Source organism: Dryas octopetala, chromosome 6 (assembly GCF_963921425.1).
Source record: "Dryas octopetala chromosome 6, drDryOcto1.1, whole genome shotgun sequence".
Classification (NCBI taxonomy): domain Eukaryota; kingdom Viridiplantae; phylum Streptophyta; class Magnoliopsida; order Rosales; family Rosaceae; genus Dryas; species Dryas octopetala.
The window spans coordinates 13,728,316-13,742,732 of record NC_141371.1 but is presented as its reverse complement, the minus strand read 5'-3'; the positions used below and the strand labels follow the sequence as shown (position 1 = coordinate 13,742,732).

At 34.8% G+C, this 14,417-nt stretch overlaps 2 protein-coding genes across 2 annotated transcripts; both read right to left on the bottom strand.

Moving 5' to 3' along the window:
* Positions 1 to 611: 611 nt before the first annotated feature.
* Positions 612 to 2,148, bottom strand: LOC147282603 (transcription factor ORG2-like). The gene is made up of 3 exons (XM_086249020.1): positions 1,805 to 2,148; positions 1,236 to 1,607; positions 612 to 955 (listed from the first exon to the last, which is right to left on the bottom strand). Exons 1-3 carry the CDS (start codon positions 2,018 to 2,020, stop codon positions 860 to 862), a joined length of 684 nt encoding a protein of 227 aa, XP_086105146.1. The 5' UTR covers positions 2,021 to 2,148; the 3' UTR covers positions 612 to 859.
* Positions 2,149 to 10,697: 8,549 nt separating this feature from the next.
* LOC147282602 (transcription factor ORG2-like) lies at positions 10,698 to 12,153 on the bottom strand. Its single transcript, XM_086249010.1, has 3 exons — positions 11,786 to 12,153; positions 11,208 to 11,579; positions 10,698 to 10,952 (listed from the first exon to the last, which is right to left on the bottom strand). Exons 1-3 carry the CDS (start codon positions 12,074 to 12,076, stop codon positions 10,857 to 10,859), a joined length of 759 nt encoding a protein of 252 aa, XP_086105136.1. The 5' UTR covers positions 12,077 to 12,153; the 3' UTR covers positions 10,698 to 10,856.
* Between the last annotated feature and the right edge of the window lie 2,264 nt (positions 12,154 to 14,417).

Sequence of the window (14,417 nt, the reverse complement as noted above, 5' to 3'; positions counted from 1 at the left end):
CTTTAAAGGGTTATCTAAAAAATGAATAGTTTCGATCATAAGATTGCACTGCAGAATAAAAATAATAAAAGAGAAAGTTGGAGGAAAATATATAAAAGGAAAATGTAAATACCATTTCTCACCGGCCAAGCCCGGAGGGCAGGCGGGCTACGCGACCGCCTAGGGCCCTGGCAAGTATAGGGCCTCATTTTGGTCCACTAGTTTTTAAGCCCACTAAGAAATAAAAAGTCTTCTTTATTTGTTTTCTTATGTGGACTCAATCTTCATTTGTTTTCTTGTTTTTAAGCCCATATTTCGACTCCTCCTCCTTCAAATAAATAAGCCTCTCTTTTTAAAATAAAGCAACCCAATCTTTTTTGTTATAAATGGGTCTTTTCTTTAAAATAAGGCTTATTATAACAAAGTAACATCTAACGTTTTTTTTACTAATTTTTCTTGTCATCTCTCTCACTCTTTTATCTCTTTCAATGTCCTCTCTCTCTCTCTTTTTTGCTCTTCCTTTTTTTGTTCAATTAGTTTTTATTTATCGATCAGAAAATTTGTTCAAGATATTAGTAAAAGATTGTTTGGGTGGTAAATTTTTGTCCAACAATATTTTATTATTAATTTTTTTTGTTTATACAAAAGGCCTCAACTTTGATTTCTCATATAGCTATACAATATTTTGGTATAATTTATCATAAAGAAGTGTAAAAAGGCTGTACATAAGAACTTAAATGCTATCAGACCAATAAAAAAAAGGCTAGATGAGTTGGCAACCAGACCTCAGGTCACGGGACCAAATGTTGACCCTTGTGTGAACTTTAGCTACCTCAACTGTTGATGGGTAAAAAATATGAAATGATTGTTTAATTTTCCTTTAACAAGGAAAACACCCTTCTGATCTCTTCTCATACAATGGCAGGAAATGCTTCTCGTTTAGAAAGTTGGACTCCATTCTGCAACTTCTTTCTACCTGCAATCCCAACAAATTAACAAAAATTTGTATTAGAACCAAATGCAATTCTTCCTAAGTTCTTAACCAAGAAAGTATTACAATTATCCTCTTTATTTTCCTAGCTGATCAAAGTGAACCAAAATATCCTAAAAAACTACAATTTACTAATAAAATTGTTCTCCAATTAACGACCATTTGGTCTGTTAGAAGAGGTCTTGGATTCAAATTTCATGGATGCTATTTATTGATTGATATTAAAAACAATTAACAAAATTGTTGGAAAGATAGAAATAAGCACCTGGACTTGAAGATGTAGACTATAGAAGAGCCTGCCTTCAGAGGACTCAAAGGAAGAGGCATTTAATAGTACAAGCCCATCCTGCTCTAAATCAACCAAGATTTGTGACAATGGACTCTTGTGTACAACATATGAAGAAATCTGCAGCATAACTTCTGTGTCATTCAGCCAAGTCACTGCAACAGTAGAAGCTGATAAAGAGCTCCAAGCTGTGCTTTTCCTCTGCTTCTCGTTGCACATTAAATCTCCCTGCAGCCTACAAACCCTTGCCATAAGCTCTTCCTTTTTCTGAATTAGTCCCTTCACTTGCTGCTGTAGCTCTGGTATGTACTTAACGGCATGTGCAATGGCGGTCGGGTTGCTTAGTTTTTTCTGTACATGCACACAAATTTCACAACTATAAGTAACAAAATCAAAACATTAATTACAATGTAACAAAAATGACAAGGTTCGTTCAGGCGGGTAGAGAAATGAGTCGGGATTAAGATAGATCAAAAGTTCGATTTGCAGGCAAAAGTAAATTATAACATTACAATTTACAAGAAATTAGCTAAGTAATTGATGAGTACCATTTGATCTGCTGCTGGAAGCAGTGAACGAAGAGTTGAATATAAGTTGTTGATCTTTTTGCGACGGTCGCGCTCGCTGGCATTGTGGTTAAGCTTTTTAACCACGGTGGGGTATCCGCTGCTAAAAGGCGACGATTGATCGAGTTGGTCGGCTTGTTGTTGAGAAGAAAGAAAGAATTGATATGACTCTGCAGATTCATTGCCTGATCTATTCATGTGGTTATTCTGGTCAGGGCTTATGGAGTATTCCTCTAAGACCAATCTAATGGTAAAAGGAGGAGATAATGCTATAATGATCTATGTGATTAATTAGTTTGAGGTTTGTAGACCCTTATTTGGCTTGCTAGCTAGTTGCTAACTGAGTAAGAGTTTCTAGTTAGGACCTCTGTATAGTATGCATATCTATATATAGATACGCATACTATACAGAAGTCCTAACTGGGCATTTATTAATTTAACAAGTAAACCCTGAGACGACATAAGGGAAGGAAATAAAAAACTAATCCCTGTAGGTGTTGCATTTGGAATCTTGGAGAAATAAAAAACTAATTCCTCTGGTGTTGGATGTGGAATTTGGAAGAGGTACGTAGTTACCAGGAATTTCAAATGATGCTTTGATTTATAGTCTTGAGATTTGTAGATTTTCTTCTTTAACTAACCGAATTAAGTAAATTTGATCCCAGGGTTGGGGTTGAGATCCAAGGTTCGGTTCTGAGACCATGGGGTCCACGTCCAAGGAATGAAGTCAGCTATACAGAATCTAGGGTCTGTAATAAGAGGGTTTAAACAGCCAATTATTGTAGAGTTCAGAGGGTTTAAACAGCCAAATTTTCATTTCATCCACGTACAATAAAAAGAAGCTAATAGTACTTGTTGAGCAAATGATCAATATAAACACTATAAAGTATAAACCCTCTAATAATTTTGATCTAACACTAATAGTGTCTCAAACCTAATCACCTAGGTCTAATGGGATTTGGGAGAACCTACTGCACTCACAGAGAAATTATTCTATATAACTGATATACTGTCACATGATATTAATTTATCTACTTGTTAAAATACGAGAAAGCAACGGGTATACATTCACATAGCATAACCTGCACCCATCAACTGTAAAACTTTTTATCAAAGTCCACCTATGATTTTTATGATATTAATACAGGATGACACAGACATAAAATTAGTATGAAGGTTGTCCCATATATATATATATATATATTTTTTTTTTTAATTTCTTAAAATCAAAGTCCATCTATGCTTGTGTCATTGTGTGGAGAGCACAAGCTCAAGTTTGTCTTACTACCCTGAAGCACGAATCTGAGACAGAATATCGCATGGCAACCACGCACCCTTTGTTTTTTTGTCACTAAAAAAAACCCATGAGCCAATGAATAGATATTGACAAACATGTATCCCTAAATTCAAACACAACATTGTTTTCTTAATAACAATTTATTTTGGACAATTTGTACACGTCCCCCACATCCCCATCGATCATATACTCTTAATAACATAGTTTATATTTATTGTTTCTCCAACTTGTGAACATTGATTGAAATCTATTACTTCACAAGTGGGGCACTGCGAAAAGAGAAGTTGGTTATTGGTCCAAAAAACAAGGAATAGATTAGTTATAAGTACTTGACAAATAAGAGACCTTGAATGTGCTTATCAAAACTATTGTTTCCCTATATTTGATTCTTTTTTTGTCTGACTTTGTTTGATTTGTTTAATTACACTTGAGGTATCTCTCATTGTCCTAATTAATGACGAATTCTTGATGTAGATGGCGGTGACCTAACTTGTTAATTACTTAATATTGGTTTGTTTAGTTGCAATCTGATTTGCAGCCAAAGGGCCGGAGTAATTGCATTGCTTTGTTACTAAACATGTTCTCTCTATCATGTAGTCTGCCAAGGTGTGTATGTTGATTATTTATAGTGACGAGTTCACGTTGTGGGCTACCAGCTGGGCTGTAGCCCATGTGGATTTTTTTTTTTTTTTACTAGGTTACTTTCACATTTAAGCCCACCCCAAATTCTTCACTAATCACTAGTATCCGAAACAAACATTAGTCCTCTTCACTCTTCAGCTCTCTCTCTCCTCTGTGCCCTTCAGTTTTCGCCAGGTCTTCTCTCCACTGTCCCGGACCACGTACATCTTCCAATCCAAATATAAGTTCTCCAAGTTTTTGGTGAAAATTGAAAATCTCTACAACTCAACTTCAAGCTCCTAGGTAGCGTTTAGTCCTCTCTTTTTTGTTCCTTTCTTTTTAATTCTCAAATTTTAAATTTAGGGATTTGATTATTTTATATGATTAAATTAAATTAGGGATGATGATTTAATTAGGACTTGATTTTGGTTAATGTATTAGTAAATTAGGATTTGATTATTGTATAGGATTTGATTAATTATTTTGATTATTGTATAGGATTTGCTTTGTTGGTCATCCGGTTGAGTGCCTCACTTGTGGGGTAAGGCTCATTATGTCCCCCCCTTACTAGGTGTTGTAAAACCTTTACATCCATAGTATACACAAAACACAAGTAATATAGATAATCATTGAGGACTGCAACATAACCAAATACACGAATACAATATGCATATCACTTACCAGGTGAAGCCATGATCTTTTGCGGAATTGTAAGAGCAGCAGCCTTCCAATCACAGCAGTAAAACAACCTCTCTCTCAATGGGGCAGAAGTAATAGGTATCGATGCTCTGTGTGACCAGGGACCATTGCTTTTATAGAGTCAAGTAGAATCCTAGCCCCCCCCCCCCCCAATCAAGGTGTGCCGAATTCATATCCTCATTGGACTCTACATCTGATTTTTCTGTAGACTTGTCTTGCATATTGTGTTATTACTTAAGATATCTAAGTCTACTAGTTTCATCCACATTAGTAAACCAAATAGGTGAATGAGTAGTTGAGTTTTCCTAATGGTCCAATTGCTTATGGACTAAGCAGCATTGATCACATACTGATTCCTACAAGGACAAGGAATGTCCACTGAAGTCTTACATTCTCCCACTTGGACAATCATTGTTCCTTATCAGTAACATTACTCAACACTGCAAGCAATCTACAGGTGTGCTGGACTTTGATTAGTCAAACTAGACTTAGGCCAACGTTTGTCAAAATGCATCATTATACATCAGACTATAAGCAGTAACAACTAACAAAGCTATTAAATGCTAAAACCACTTACAATCATTGATGTTTAAAAAATACATCTTACAAAAGTCATCAAGACACTAAGTGAAAATATAGTTTACAAAACTTCATCATAGTGCACATAACCTCTGCACTTGTAAACTTGGTCCTTCTGAAAATTTTGTTTTCCTATATACAAAATATCTGTAAACTTAATAGCAAGATATCTTTATGCTTGATTAATCAGTGTACAGATGCCACTGTCTATATTGATCTGTAAGACATTATCAAAATAAATAAATAGGCATTCATGCAGATACCTTTAATGAATGTATACATATAAAACTAAAAACTGAAGTCTAAAACGAAAATTGTTATAATTGAATGAACAAATTAAAATTATGATAGATCTCATTCAATTTAACATATCTGAAAATGAAATTCAATTACTGAAAAATTAAAACAATTAATATGAATTGTGAATAGCTCCCACTATTCCTAAAACTCCCATTGAATTGCTGCATCCAAACTCTCAAGAACTCCCAAATGAGCCACATGTTGTTTGAAAACATTAACTGCTAAAGGCTTAGTAAAAGAATCTACCAGTTGATCTTGTGTGTTAACATGCTCAATTTGCAATTCACCAGCCTTGACATTTTCTCTAACCATCAAGTATTTGGTTCCAATGTGTTTTGACTTGGAAGTCTTCTTGTTATTCTTTGAGAAACTGACAGCCCCACTGTTGTCACAGTATATCTTGATGGGGTTTGACACTGATTTAATCATCCTTACATCTAACATGAAATTTTTCAACCATATAGTATGAATGGCTACTTCATATAATGCAACATATTCTGCCTACATGGTCGAAGTAGTGGTTAAGGTTTGCTTTACACTTTTCCATGAAATGGCAGCCCCTCCAAACATAAAAACATACCCTGTAGTTGATCTCAAACTGTCCACACATCCTGCAAAATCAGAATCAGAATATCCAACCAAATCTAAATCTTGTACTCTCCGAAAAACCAACATGTAATCCTTTATTTTTTGCAAATACCTTAGAACCTTCTTACCTGCAATAAACCATATGGTCTTATTGTTACACACAATAATTTTTCGTATACGAAAGCTCTATTAGTTATTGTCATTGTAAATTTGGTGGAATCCTTAGTAGATCGATTAGGTATACATAACACAATCACCTAACTTTTGGAATGTCTCTGAATTTCTGTTTGGGCTATGCCCCATGCATCTTTAACCCAGGGAATGTTGTGTGTATCCAATATATTTCAATGAACTACGTCCTACAAATATTTTTTTTTTAATTACAGTTTAGAAAACCCTTGAATTTGACATATGTCATATCCAAGGGTTTAAATTTCGAAAATTTTCGGCGAAATTTTGCCGAAAATTTTGATTTTTAGGGGTGTCGAAATCGAAACCTATATTTGTTAAATTTTCGGGATAATTTCGGCGAAATTATCGAAATTTCGGCGAAATTTTCGCTGTGAACTGGTTTTGGATTTCTAGGTTTTTAGAGAGGAGGCTGGGTTGGAGAGGAGGCTGGGTTTTTGGAGAGGAGGCTGAGTTTTGGGAGAAAAATGGGGCAGCGGCAGGGGCGAGATCGAGGGAGAAAGAGGAGGGGCGGCGGCAGGGGGAGATCGACAGAGAAAGAGGGGGCGGCATGGAGGAGAAAGACCCGGCAGGGGGCGCGACGGCAGGGGGCGGCATGGGGGAGAAAGAGGCCGGCAGGGGGGGCGACAAGGGTGGCGACGGCAAGGGGAGTCTCGGGGAGAGAGATGGTGGATTGGAGAGAGAGAGAGAGAGAGAGAGAGGATGAAGAGAGATGAAGAAAGGAGAAGAAAGGACTCAAGGAGACAGTGGAGGCGTGGAGGCGTGGAGGTGTGGAGGCGTGGAGCTGGAGACTCGGGGGAAAAGAAAGCAGAGGGAAGGAAAGAAAGAAAAAGAAGAAAAAAAAAAAGAAAGGAAAAAAAGAAAAAGAAGGAAAGAAAAAAAGAAAAAAAAGGAAAGAAAAAGAAAAGAAAAAATAAAGTAAAAAAGAGAAAAAAATTAAAAGATTTAGGGTTGATTGGGATTTGGGGCCTTTGGTTAATTGTAAAGAAAAAAAATAGTTTGAGTTTTCGTTTGGCCATTTTGGAGTTTTGTTTAGTTGTTTTTAAACCCTAAATTAGTAAACTATAATATATTTTTATATAAAAAATAATTTAAAATACTCTAAAGGGCTAAACCCTAATATCATATACCATATGCTAGTTTGAGGTTTTTGGGCAATTGAAAAAAAAAAAATGATTTGGGGTTTCGTTTGGCCGTTTTGGGATTTCGTTTAATTGTTTTTAAACCCTAAACCAATAAACTCTAATACATTCTTATATAAAAAATAATTAAAAATATCCTAAAGGGCCTAAACTCTAATATCCTATATGATATCTTAAGCAATATAGAGTATAGATTATAAAGTATATAGGATTTAGTGTATATATTATAGAGTATAAAGAATATATTAATTTTATTTATTTATTATACTAATTTTATTTCACAGTATTTACCTTCAGCGCGCATTATATTCATCTTATATCACATGAAACTTACTATATAATTTGGTTTCTTCAATGTTTTTTATCAATGTAGTAGATAATATGTTAAATAAACATATAGTAAAGTTTCATTCAAAATTTCCGTATTTTGGTAGTAATTTCCATCTAATTTCTGTCGAAATTTAAAAATCTTCGAAATTTCCGTCCAAATTTCCTCGAAACCCGAAATTATATTCCTTGGTCATATCCCAAGCCGCTAGCTATTAGTTAACTTGTGTTTTTGCCCAACTTTAAAAAAATGAAAAGATGTGGATCTTCGCTATTAATTGGAGAAGCACCACACGCTTTTTTAACATACAACTTGACTTCAATTTTCAACGCGTTAGCTATTAATAACATATATACAACTTGAATTCAATTTTCAACGCGCTAATGGAAAATATGATTTTCAGGCACGACACCCTTTTTTTTCTTTTTCATATTTCGGGATTTTTTAATTAAAGCCTAAACTACTTTAACTGCAAAATTAAAATTATTACTTTTTTGACCTATTTAATTTCAATATTTTTCAAAAACATTGACATATTTAACTATAATCTCGACCTATTTGACTATACGTAATCTCCATCGAAGTTTTTTTTTTTTTTTTTACATCGAAAATTGGTAAGCAATGATTTCAATTGTCTTTATTAGTGTTTACACCCAAATTTGACACCTGTCGTTGGATGGATTTGTGGAAAATAGCAGGAATTTAGGATAATTATCATTAATTATTCTAGGGATTATATTGTGATTTTAGTGAATTTTACTGAATATTAATTGTACAGTTTACTTAGGAATGAAAGAAAATCAAGAGAGATATAATGCAATTTCATTCCTGTGTTTGGTAAGTGCATGCATGAGAAATAGTTTCCTGGTCCATGGGAATTTGATGCACCCAAAGGGAGGAAAATGAATCCCTCCTCTCAGCTTGAGTTTTTGTTTTCCCTCTCCTTCAGAAATCATTTATTACAATTTTTCTAAACAATTATAGTCCTTTTAATATTTGATAATACCAATTTTATCCAAAACAAACTCTTCACATTATATATAATAGATGAGGGTATAATTGGAAAACTGAACAATTTTTATTTTCTATTCCTACACAAATCAAACATGGGAATGAAAATAACTAAAAAGGTAATTCCTAGTTTACTTTCCCAGCATTACGAGAATGGAAATCTTACATTCCCTTCCCCCTGGAAAATGCATAGGAGGAAATCAATTACATGAACCAAATGGGCCCTGAGTGAAAATGCACTTTAAGGACGAAATTGGTATTTGGGTGAAAGTTGAGGGATAATTTGTAACAAAAATCTTTTTTCTAATTCCAAGCCTTCCTAGTCGAGCCACTGATTTAAGTTTTTTTTCTCTTTTCCTTTTAAGAATGTCTATATACAGCCAAAAGTTAGATAAGAATATCAACAGACCCATTCAGGTGCGGGCGTCCGCACGTTCGCACCCAGCGCAGAGCCCTCAGTAGCGTCGCCGAGTGCTCAACAGTGCCTTTTTCTTCTTCTCCCAAGTACACAGCAGTGCAATTTTCTTCTTCTCCCAGAGTTAAAATCCAACATGCAGCCTCTATAAGCCTCATTCTACACTCTAGGAGGGTATGGTGTGAACCGTCGAAAAAATACTCTCAAAAATTGGCAGCAAAAGCAATGCTGAGAGCTTGTTGCAGCGCTCAATTGTTATAAAAAATGGACTACCGAGCGCTCGGTGAAGCTATCGAGCGCTCGGCGGCACGTTCGAATGTTCGCTTGTCCTCACCTGGATGAAATTCAGAATATCAATTACTTATAATTTTAAGGCTAGGGTTTTTTTTTTTTTTTTTTCAATTTTAGTACTTGAACTTTGGTCATTGTCTCAATTAAGTATCCAAAATATATATTATCTATCTCAATTTTATGTCCAAACTTGTATTTTATCCCAATTTTTTGTATAATGTAAATAATACTAACAAACGACATCAAAGTCATGGGCATTTTAGTCAATCCGGGATCATGAATAAATTGGAAAAAAGAAAAAAAAGGCCAAAGGGAAAAATAAATGTTGGGGGTGATTAGAAAACTCTACCAGACTTGGAGGCTATGAATTTAGGACCCTAGTAATAATATAGATAGGGGAATGGTATCTACTTTCTCCTCCAACTTTCTCCTTTATTATTCTCATTTCGCAGTATAATCTCATGATTCCCAGAACCGTTCATTTTTTATATCACCTTTTAAAAATCATCTCTACAAAAAATCAACCAAATCGGAAATCATTTGGTCATGTAAATGTTGTTAAATAAATAGACAGTTTTGTTAATAATTTGATTCATCGTCTGTTTATTTGATAACAGTTACATGACCAAATGATTTCTGATTTTGTGTATTTTTTGCATAGATGAGCTTTAAAGAGATATCTAAAAAATAAACAGTTTCGATCATAAGATTGCACTGCAGAATAAAAATAATAAAAGAGAAAGTCGGAGGAAAATATATAAAAGGAAAATGTAAATACCATTTCTCACCGGCCAGGCCCGAAGGGTAGGCGGGCTAGGCAACCACCAAGGGCCCTGGCAAGTATAGGGCCTCATTTTGGTCCACTAGTTTTTAAGCCCACTAAGAAATAAAAAGTCTTCTTTATTTGTTTTCTTATGTGGACTCAATCTTCATTTATTTTCTTGTTTTTAAGCCATATTTCGACTCTCCTCCTTCAAATAAATAAGCCTCTCTTTTTAAAATAAAGCAACCCAATTTTTTTTGTTATAAATGGGTCTTCTTCTTTAAAATAAGGCTTATTATAACAACGTAATAAATGAGTCTTCTTCTTTAAAATAAGGCTTATTATAACAAAATATCATCTAACGTTTTTTTCACTAATTTTTCTTGTCATCTCTCTCACTCTTTTATCTCTTTCAATGTCCTCTCTCTCTTTCTCTTTTTTGCTCTTTCTTTTTTCGTTCAATTAGTTTTTATTCATCCATCAGAAAATTTGTTAGAGATATTAGTAAAAGATTGTTTGGGTGGTAAATTTTTGTCCAACAATATTTTATTATTAATTTTTTTTGTTTATACAAAAGGCCTCAACTTCGATTTCTCATATAGATATGCAATATTTTGGTATAATTTATCATAAAAAAGTGTGAAAAGGCTGTACATAAGAACTTAAATGCTATCAGACCAATAAAACAAAAAGGCTAGATGAGTTGGCAACCAGGTCTCAGGTCATGGGATCAAATGTTGACCCTTGTGTGAACTTTAGCTACCTCAACTGTTGATGGGTAAAAAATATGAAATGATTGTTTAATTTTCCTTTAACAAGGAAAACACCCTTCTGATCTCTTCTCATACAATGGCAGGAAATGCTTCTCGTTCAGAAAGTTGGACTCCATTCTGCAACTTCTTTCTACCTGTAATCCCAACAAATTAACAAAAATTTGTATTAGAACCAAATGCAATTCTTCCTAAGTTCTTAACCAAGAAAGTATTACAATTATCCTCTTTATTTTCCTAGCTGATCAAAGTGAACCAAAATATCCTAAATCCAATTAACGACCATTTGGTCTGTTAGAAGAGGTCTTGGATTCAAATTTCATGGATGCTATTTATTGATTCATATTAAAAAAAAAAATTAACAAAATTGTTGGAAAGATATAAATAAGCACCTGGACTTGAAGATGTAGACTATAGAAGAGCCTGCCTTCAAAGGACTCAAAGGAAGAAGCATTTAATAGTACAAGCCCATCCCGCTCTAAATCAACCAAGATTTGTGACAATGGACTCTTGTGTACAACATATGAAGAAATCTGCAGCATAACTTCTGTGTCATTCAGCCAAGTCACTGCAACAGTAGAAGCAGATAAAGAGCTCCAAGCTGTGCTTTTCCTCTGCTTCTCGTTGCACATTAAATCTCCCTGCAGCCTACAAACTCTTGCCATAAGCTCTTCCTTTTTCTGAATCAGTCCCTTCACTTGCTGCTGTAGCTCTGGTATGTACTTAACGGCACGTGCAATGGCGGTCGGGTTGCTTAGTTTTTTCTGTACATGCACACAAATTTCACAACTATAAGTAACAAAATGAAAACATTAATTACAATGTAACAAAAATGATCGACAAGGTTGGTTTGTTCAGGAGGGTAGAGAAATGAGTCGGGATTAAGATAGATCAAAATTTCGATTTGCAGGCAAAAGTAAATTATAACATTACAATTTACAAGAAAATTAGCTAAGTAATTGATGAGTACCATTTGATCTGCTGCTGGAAGCAGTGAACGAAGAGTGGAATATAAGTTGTTGATCTTTTTGCGACGGTCGCGCTCGCTGGCATTGTGGTTAAGCTTTTTAACCACGGTGGGGTCGCCGCTGCTAAGAGGCGACGATTGATCGAGTTGGTCGGCTTGTTGCTGAGGAGAAATAAGATGAAGATATGACTCTGCAGATTCATTGCCTGATCTATTCATGTGGCTATTCTGGTCAGGGCTTATGGAGTATTCCTCTAAGGCCAATCTAATTGTAAAAGGAGGAGATAATGCCATAATGATCGATGTGATTAATTAATTAGTTTGAGCCTTTAGATTTTTAGAACCTTAATTGGCTTGTTAGCTGCGAACTGAGTAAGAGTTTCTAGACATATATATAGATAAGCATATTATACAGAGGTCCGGCCTAACTAGCCATTTATTAATTAATTTTACAAGTAAACCCTGAGATATAAGGGTAGGAAATAAAAAACTAATTCCTCTAGGTATTGCATTTGGAATCTTGGAGCAAATAAAAAACTAGAGAATAATTTACCTACTGCTGCTCTGTGATGGCGGCAGGCTTGTGTAAGTCGGGAACATGTAAGTCCAAATAAAAAACTAGAGAATATATTTCCCTCTCTGCAGAGAGAGAAAGATAGAAAAATGAGGAGAGAGAGAGAGAGAGAGAGGGATATTTTCAAATGATGGTTTGATTTTTAGTATTAAGTATAATGGGTTTTCAATTTTATAATCTACTGTGCCGGCCGGCCTGTTAATTACTTAATTAGATCCAAGGGTTGGGGTTGAGATCCAGGCTCCACGTCCTAGGAATGAAGTCGGCTATACAGGATCGAGGGTCTGTAATTGGCCATAAGGAAATTGGGTTCGAGGTTCGAGGTTCCGGGTTCCGGGTTTGACTGTTTGACTGAGAGGTAGGCACATGGCCAGCCCTGAGATCATCAGGCTACGAAGCCTACGATGCAAATTATAAAATTGGGTTAGCATTCGAGTTCGGGGTTGGAAACTTGGAATCTAAGGTCTGGGTTTAGGGTAGGGTTTAGGGTATAGGGCCTGAAAACATGTCGTGTTTTAACGTGTTCTTGTAGCGTGAAATTAGGCTAAATCCAAATCTGACCTTCTAAATTATCGTGTCCAAATATATAAATTCAAAACTGACCCATTAATTTTTAAGTTGTGTTAAAAAATTAGAATAAAATTACCAAGTATAATACTTTTGTCCAATGCATCATATAAAAAATTTGTATTAACATTTAAGAAGAAAACACATCCAACGAAAAAAAATTAGCGTAAAAATTTTTGTAAAACAAAAACAAAACAATTTTCTTAAGATAATGTGTCATAGCCAACAAATTAATAAGTGAGATACTAAGAGACGAAGGAACAATTTTAAGATGCGAATTGGTTTGCCAAGGGTCCTTCAAGTTTCACTATCCTAGTTGAGATAGCTCTTGATTATCTAGTTCCTCATCATGCTTTGCTTTGACAACCTTATTTCACTTTGGATTAGTTTCCATCGTACACTTTCTATTTTCTTGTTGTTTTGTCAATAAAATATCATGTCTTGTGGTCGATCACCAGTGCTCGCCAAAATAAAACAATAAAAGATGATAAGGGCCTGATAGTTTCTATTTAATTGTACTTCGTTTTCACTACAAATTTAATATGGGATTCAGAAATTTGATCTTTTTTCTTCAGTCCGTTTGGCATTGACATTTGAAAGGTTCAAATCGTAAATGAAAATGAAAACGTTGCACCTGAAAGATTGACATCGTGAGAGTCAACTTTGCACACACAAATAAACAAAGTTGACATTGGAAGTCAAAATGTAAAATAATCAAGAAAGGAAGTTCCGTTTCTGAGACGTAACCGTGTGTTTGGATAGAAAAATTTAATTCAGTATTTTATTAAAAGTCAGAATTTGAGAAATGAAAATCTCTAATTCTCTTGTTTGGCCTCATTAACACGGAAATCTTAGAATTCTACGCGGGAAAAATTATGGAATTTAAGAGTTATAAATTCTGACTTTAAATTCCACCTAAATAGGTGTCATTTCCAAATTCCATGACATTTGAGATTTTAAGAAAAAAGACCCACCCACCACAACCACCATCCAGACTTGGATCTTTTGCCAATTTTCTTCCTACTGGACTATAATTAGGACGTGACTTAATATAATCTAGTTTGATCCCATAATGCAGCTAGCTTAGCTCTCTACTCCAACTAATTGTATCTGACTGGGGTAGGTGTTGTTGAGATTAACAATCTCAAGGCTATTATTGTAGAGTTCGGAGAGTTTAAACAACCAAATTTTCATGTCATCGACGTACAATAAAAAGAAGCTGATAATACTTGTTGATCAAATAATCAGTATAAACCCAATACTAATTCTGACCTAACACTAATAGTGCCTCAAATCTAATCACATAGATCTAATGGGATTTGGAAAATTTAGTGCACTCAGAGAAATTATTCTATATAACTAATATACTGTCACGTAGTATAATATATCCACATATTATAATATAAATAGTGTCACGTGATATCACATATCCCCGTATTATGATACAAATAGACGATGGGTATGTACGTGTTATAACCTGCACCCATCAACTGT

What these genes read in the sequence shown, in the direction of transcription:
- LOC147282602 (XM_086249010.1), bottom strand. Translation starts at nt 12,076, where the DNA reads ATGGCATTATCTCCTCCTTTTACAATTAGATTGGCCTTAGAGGAATAC. An exon ending in TTCCAGCAGCAGATCAAATG is followed by an intron (nt 11,580 to 11,785) that starts GTACTCATCAAT and finishes GTGCATGTACAG; the next exon opens with AAAAAACTAAGCAACCCGAC. An exon ending in GTCTACATCTTCAAGTCCAG is followed by an intron (nt 10,953 to 11,207) that starts GTGCTTATTTAT and finishes TTGGGATTACAG; the next exon opens with GTAGAAAGAAGTTGCAGAAT.
- LOC147282603 (XM_086249020.1), bottom strand. Translation starts at nt 2,020, where the DNA reads ATGAATAGATCAGGCAATGAATCTGCAGAGTCATATCAATTCTTTCTT. An exon ending in TTCCAGCAGCAGATCAAATG is followed by an intron (nt 1,608 to 1,804) that starts GTACTCATCAAT and finishes GTGCATGTACAG; the next exon opens with AAAAAACTAAGCAACCCGAC. An exon ending in GTCTACATCTTCAAGTCCAG is followed by an intron (nt 956 to 1,235) that starts GTGCTTATTTCT and finishes TTGGGATTGCAG; the next exon opens with GTAGAAAGAAGTTGCAGAAT.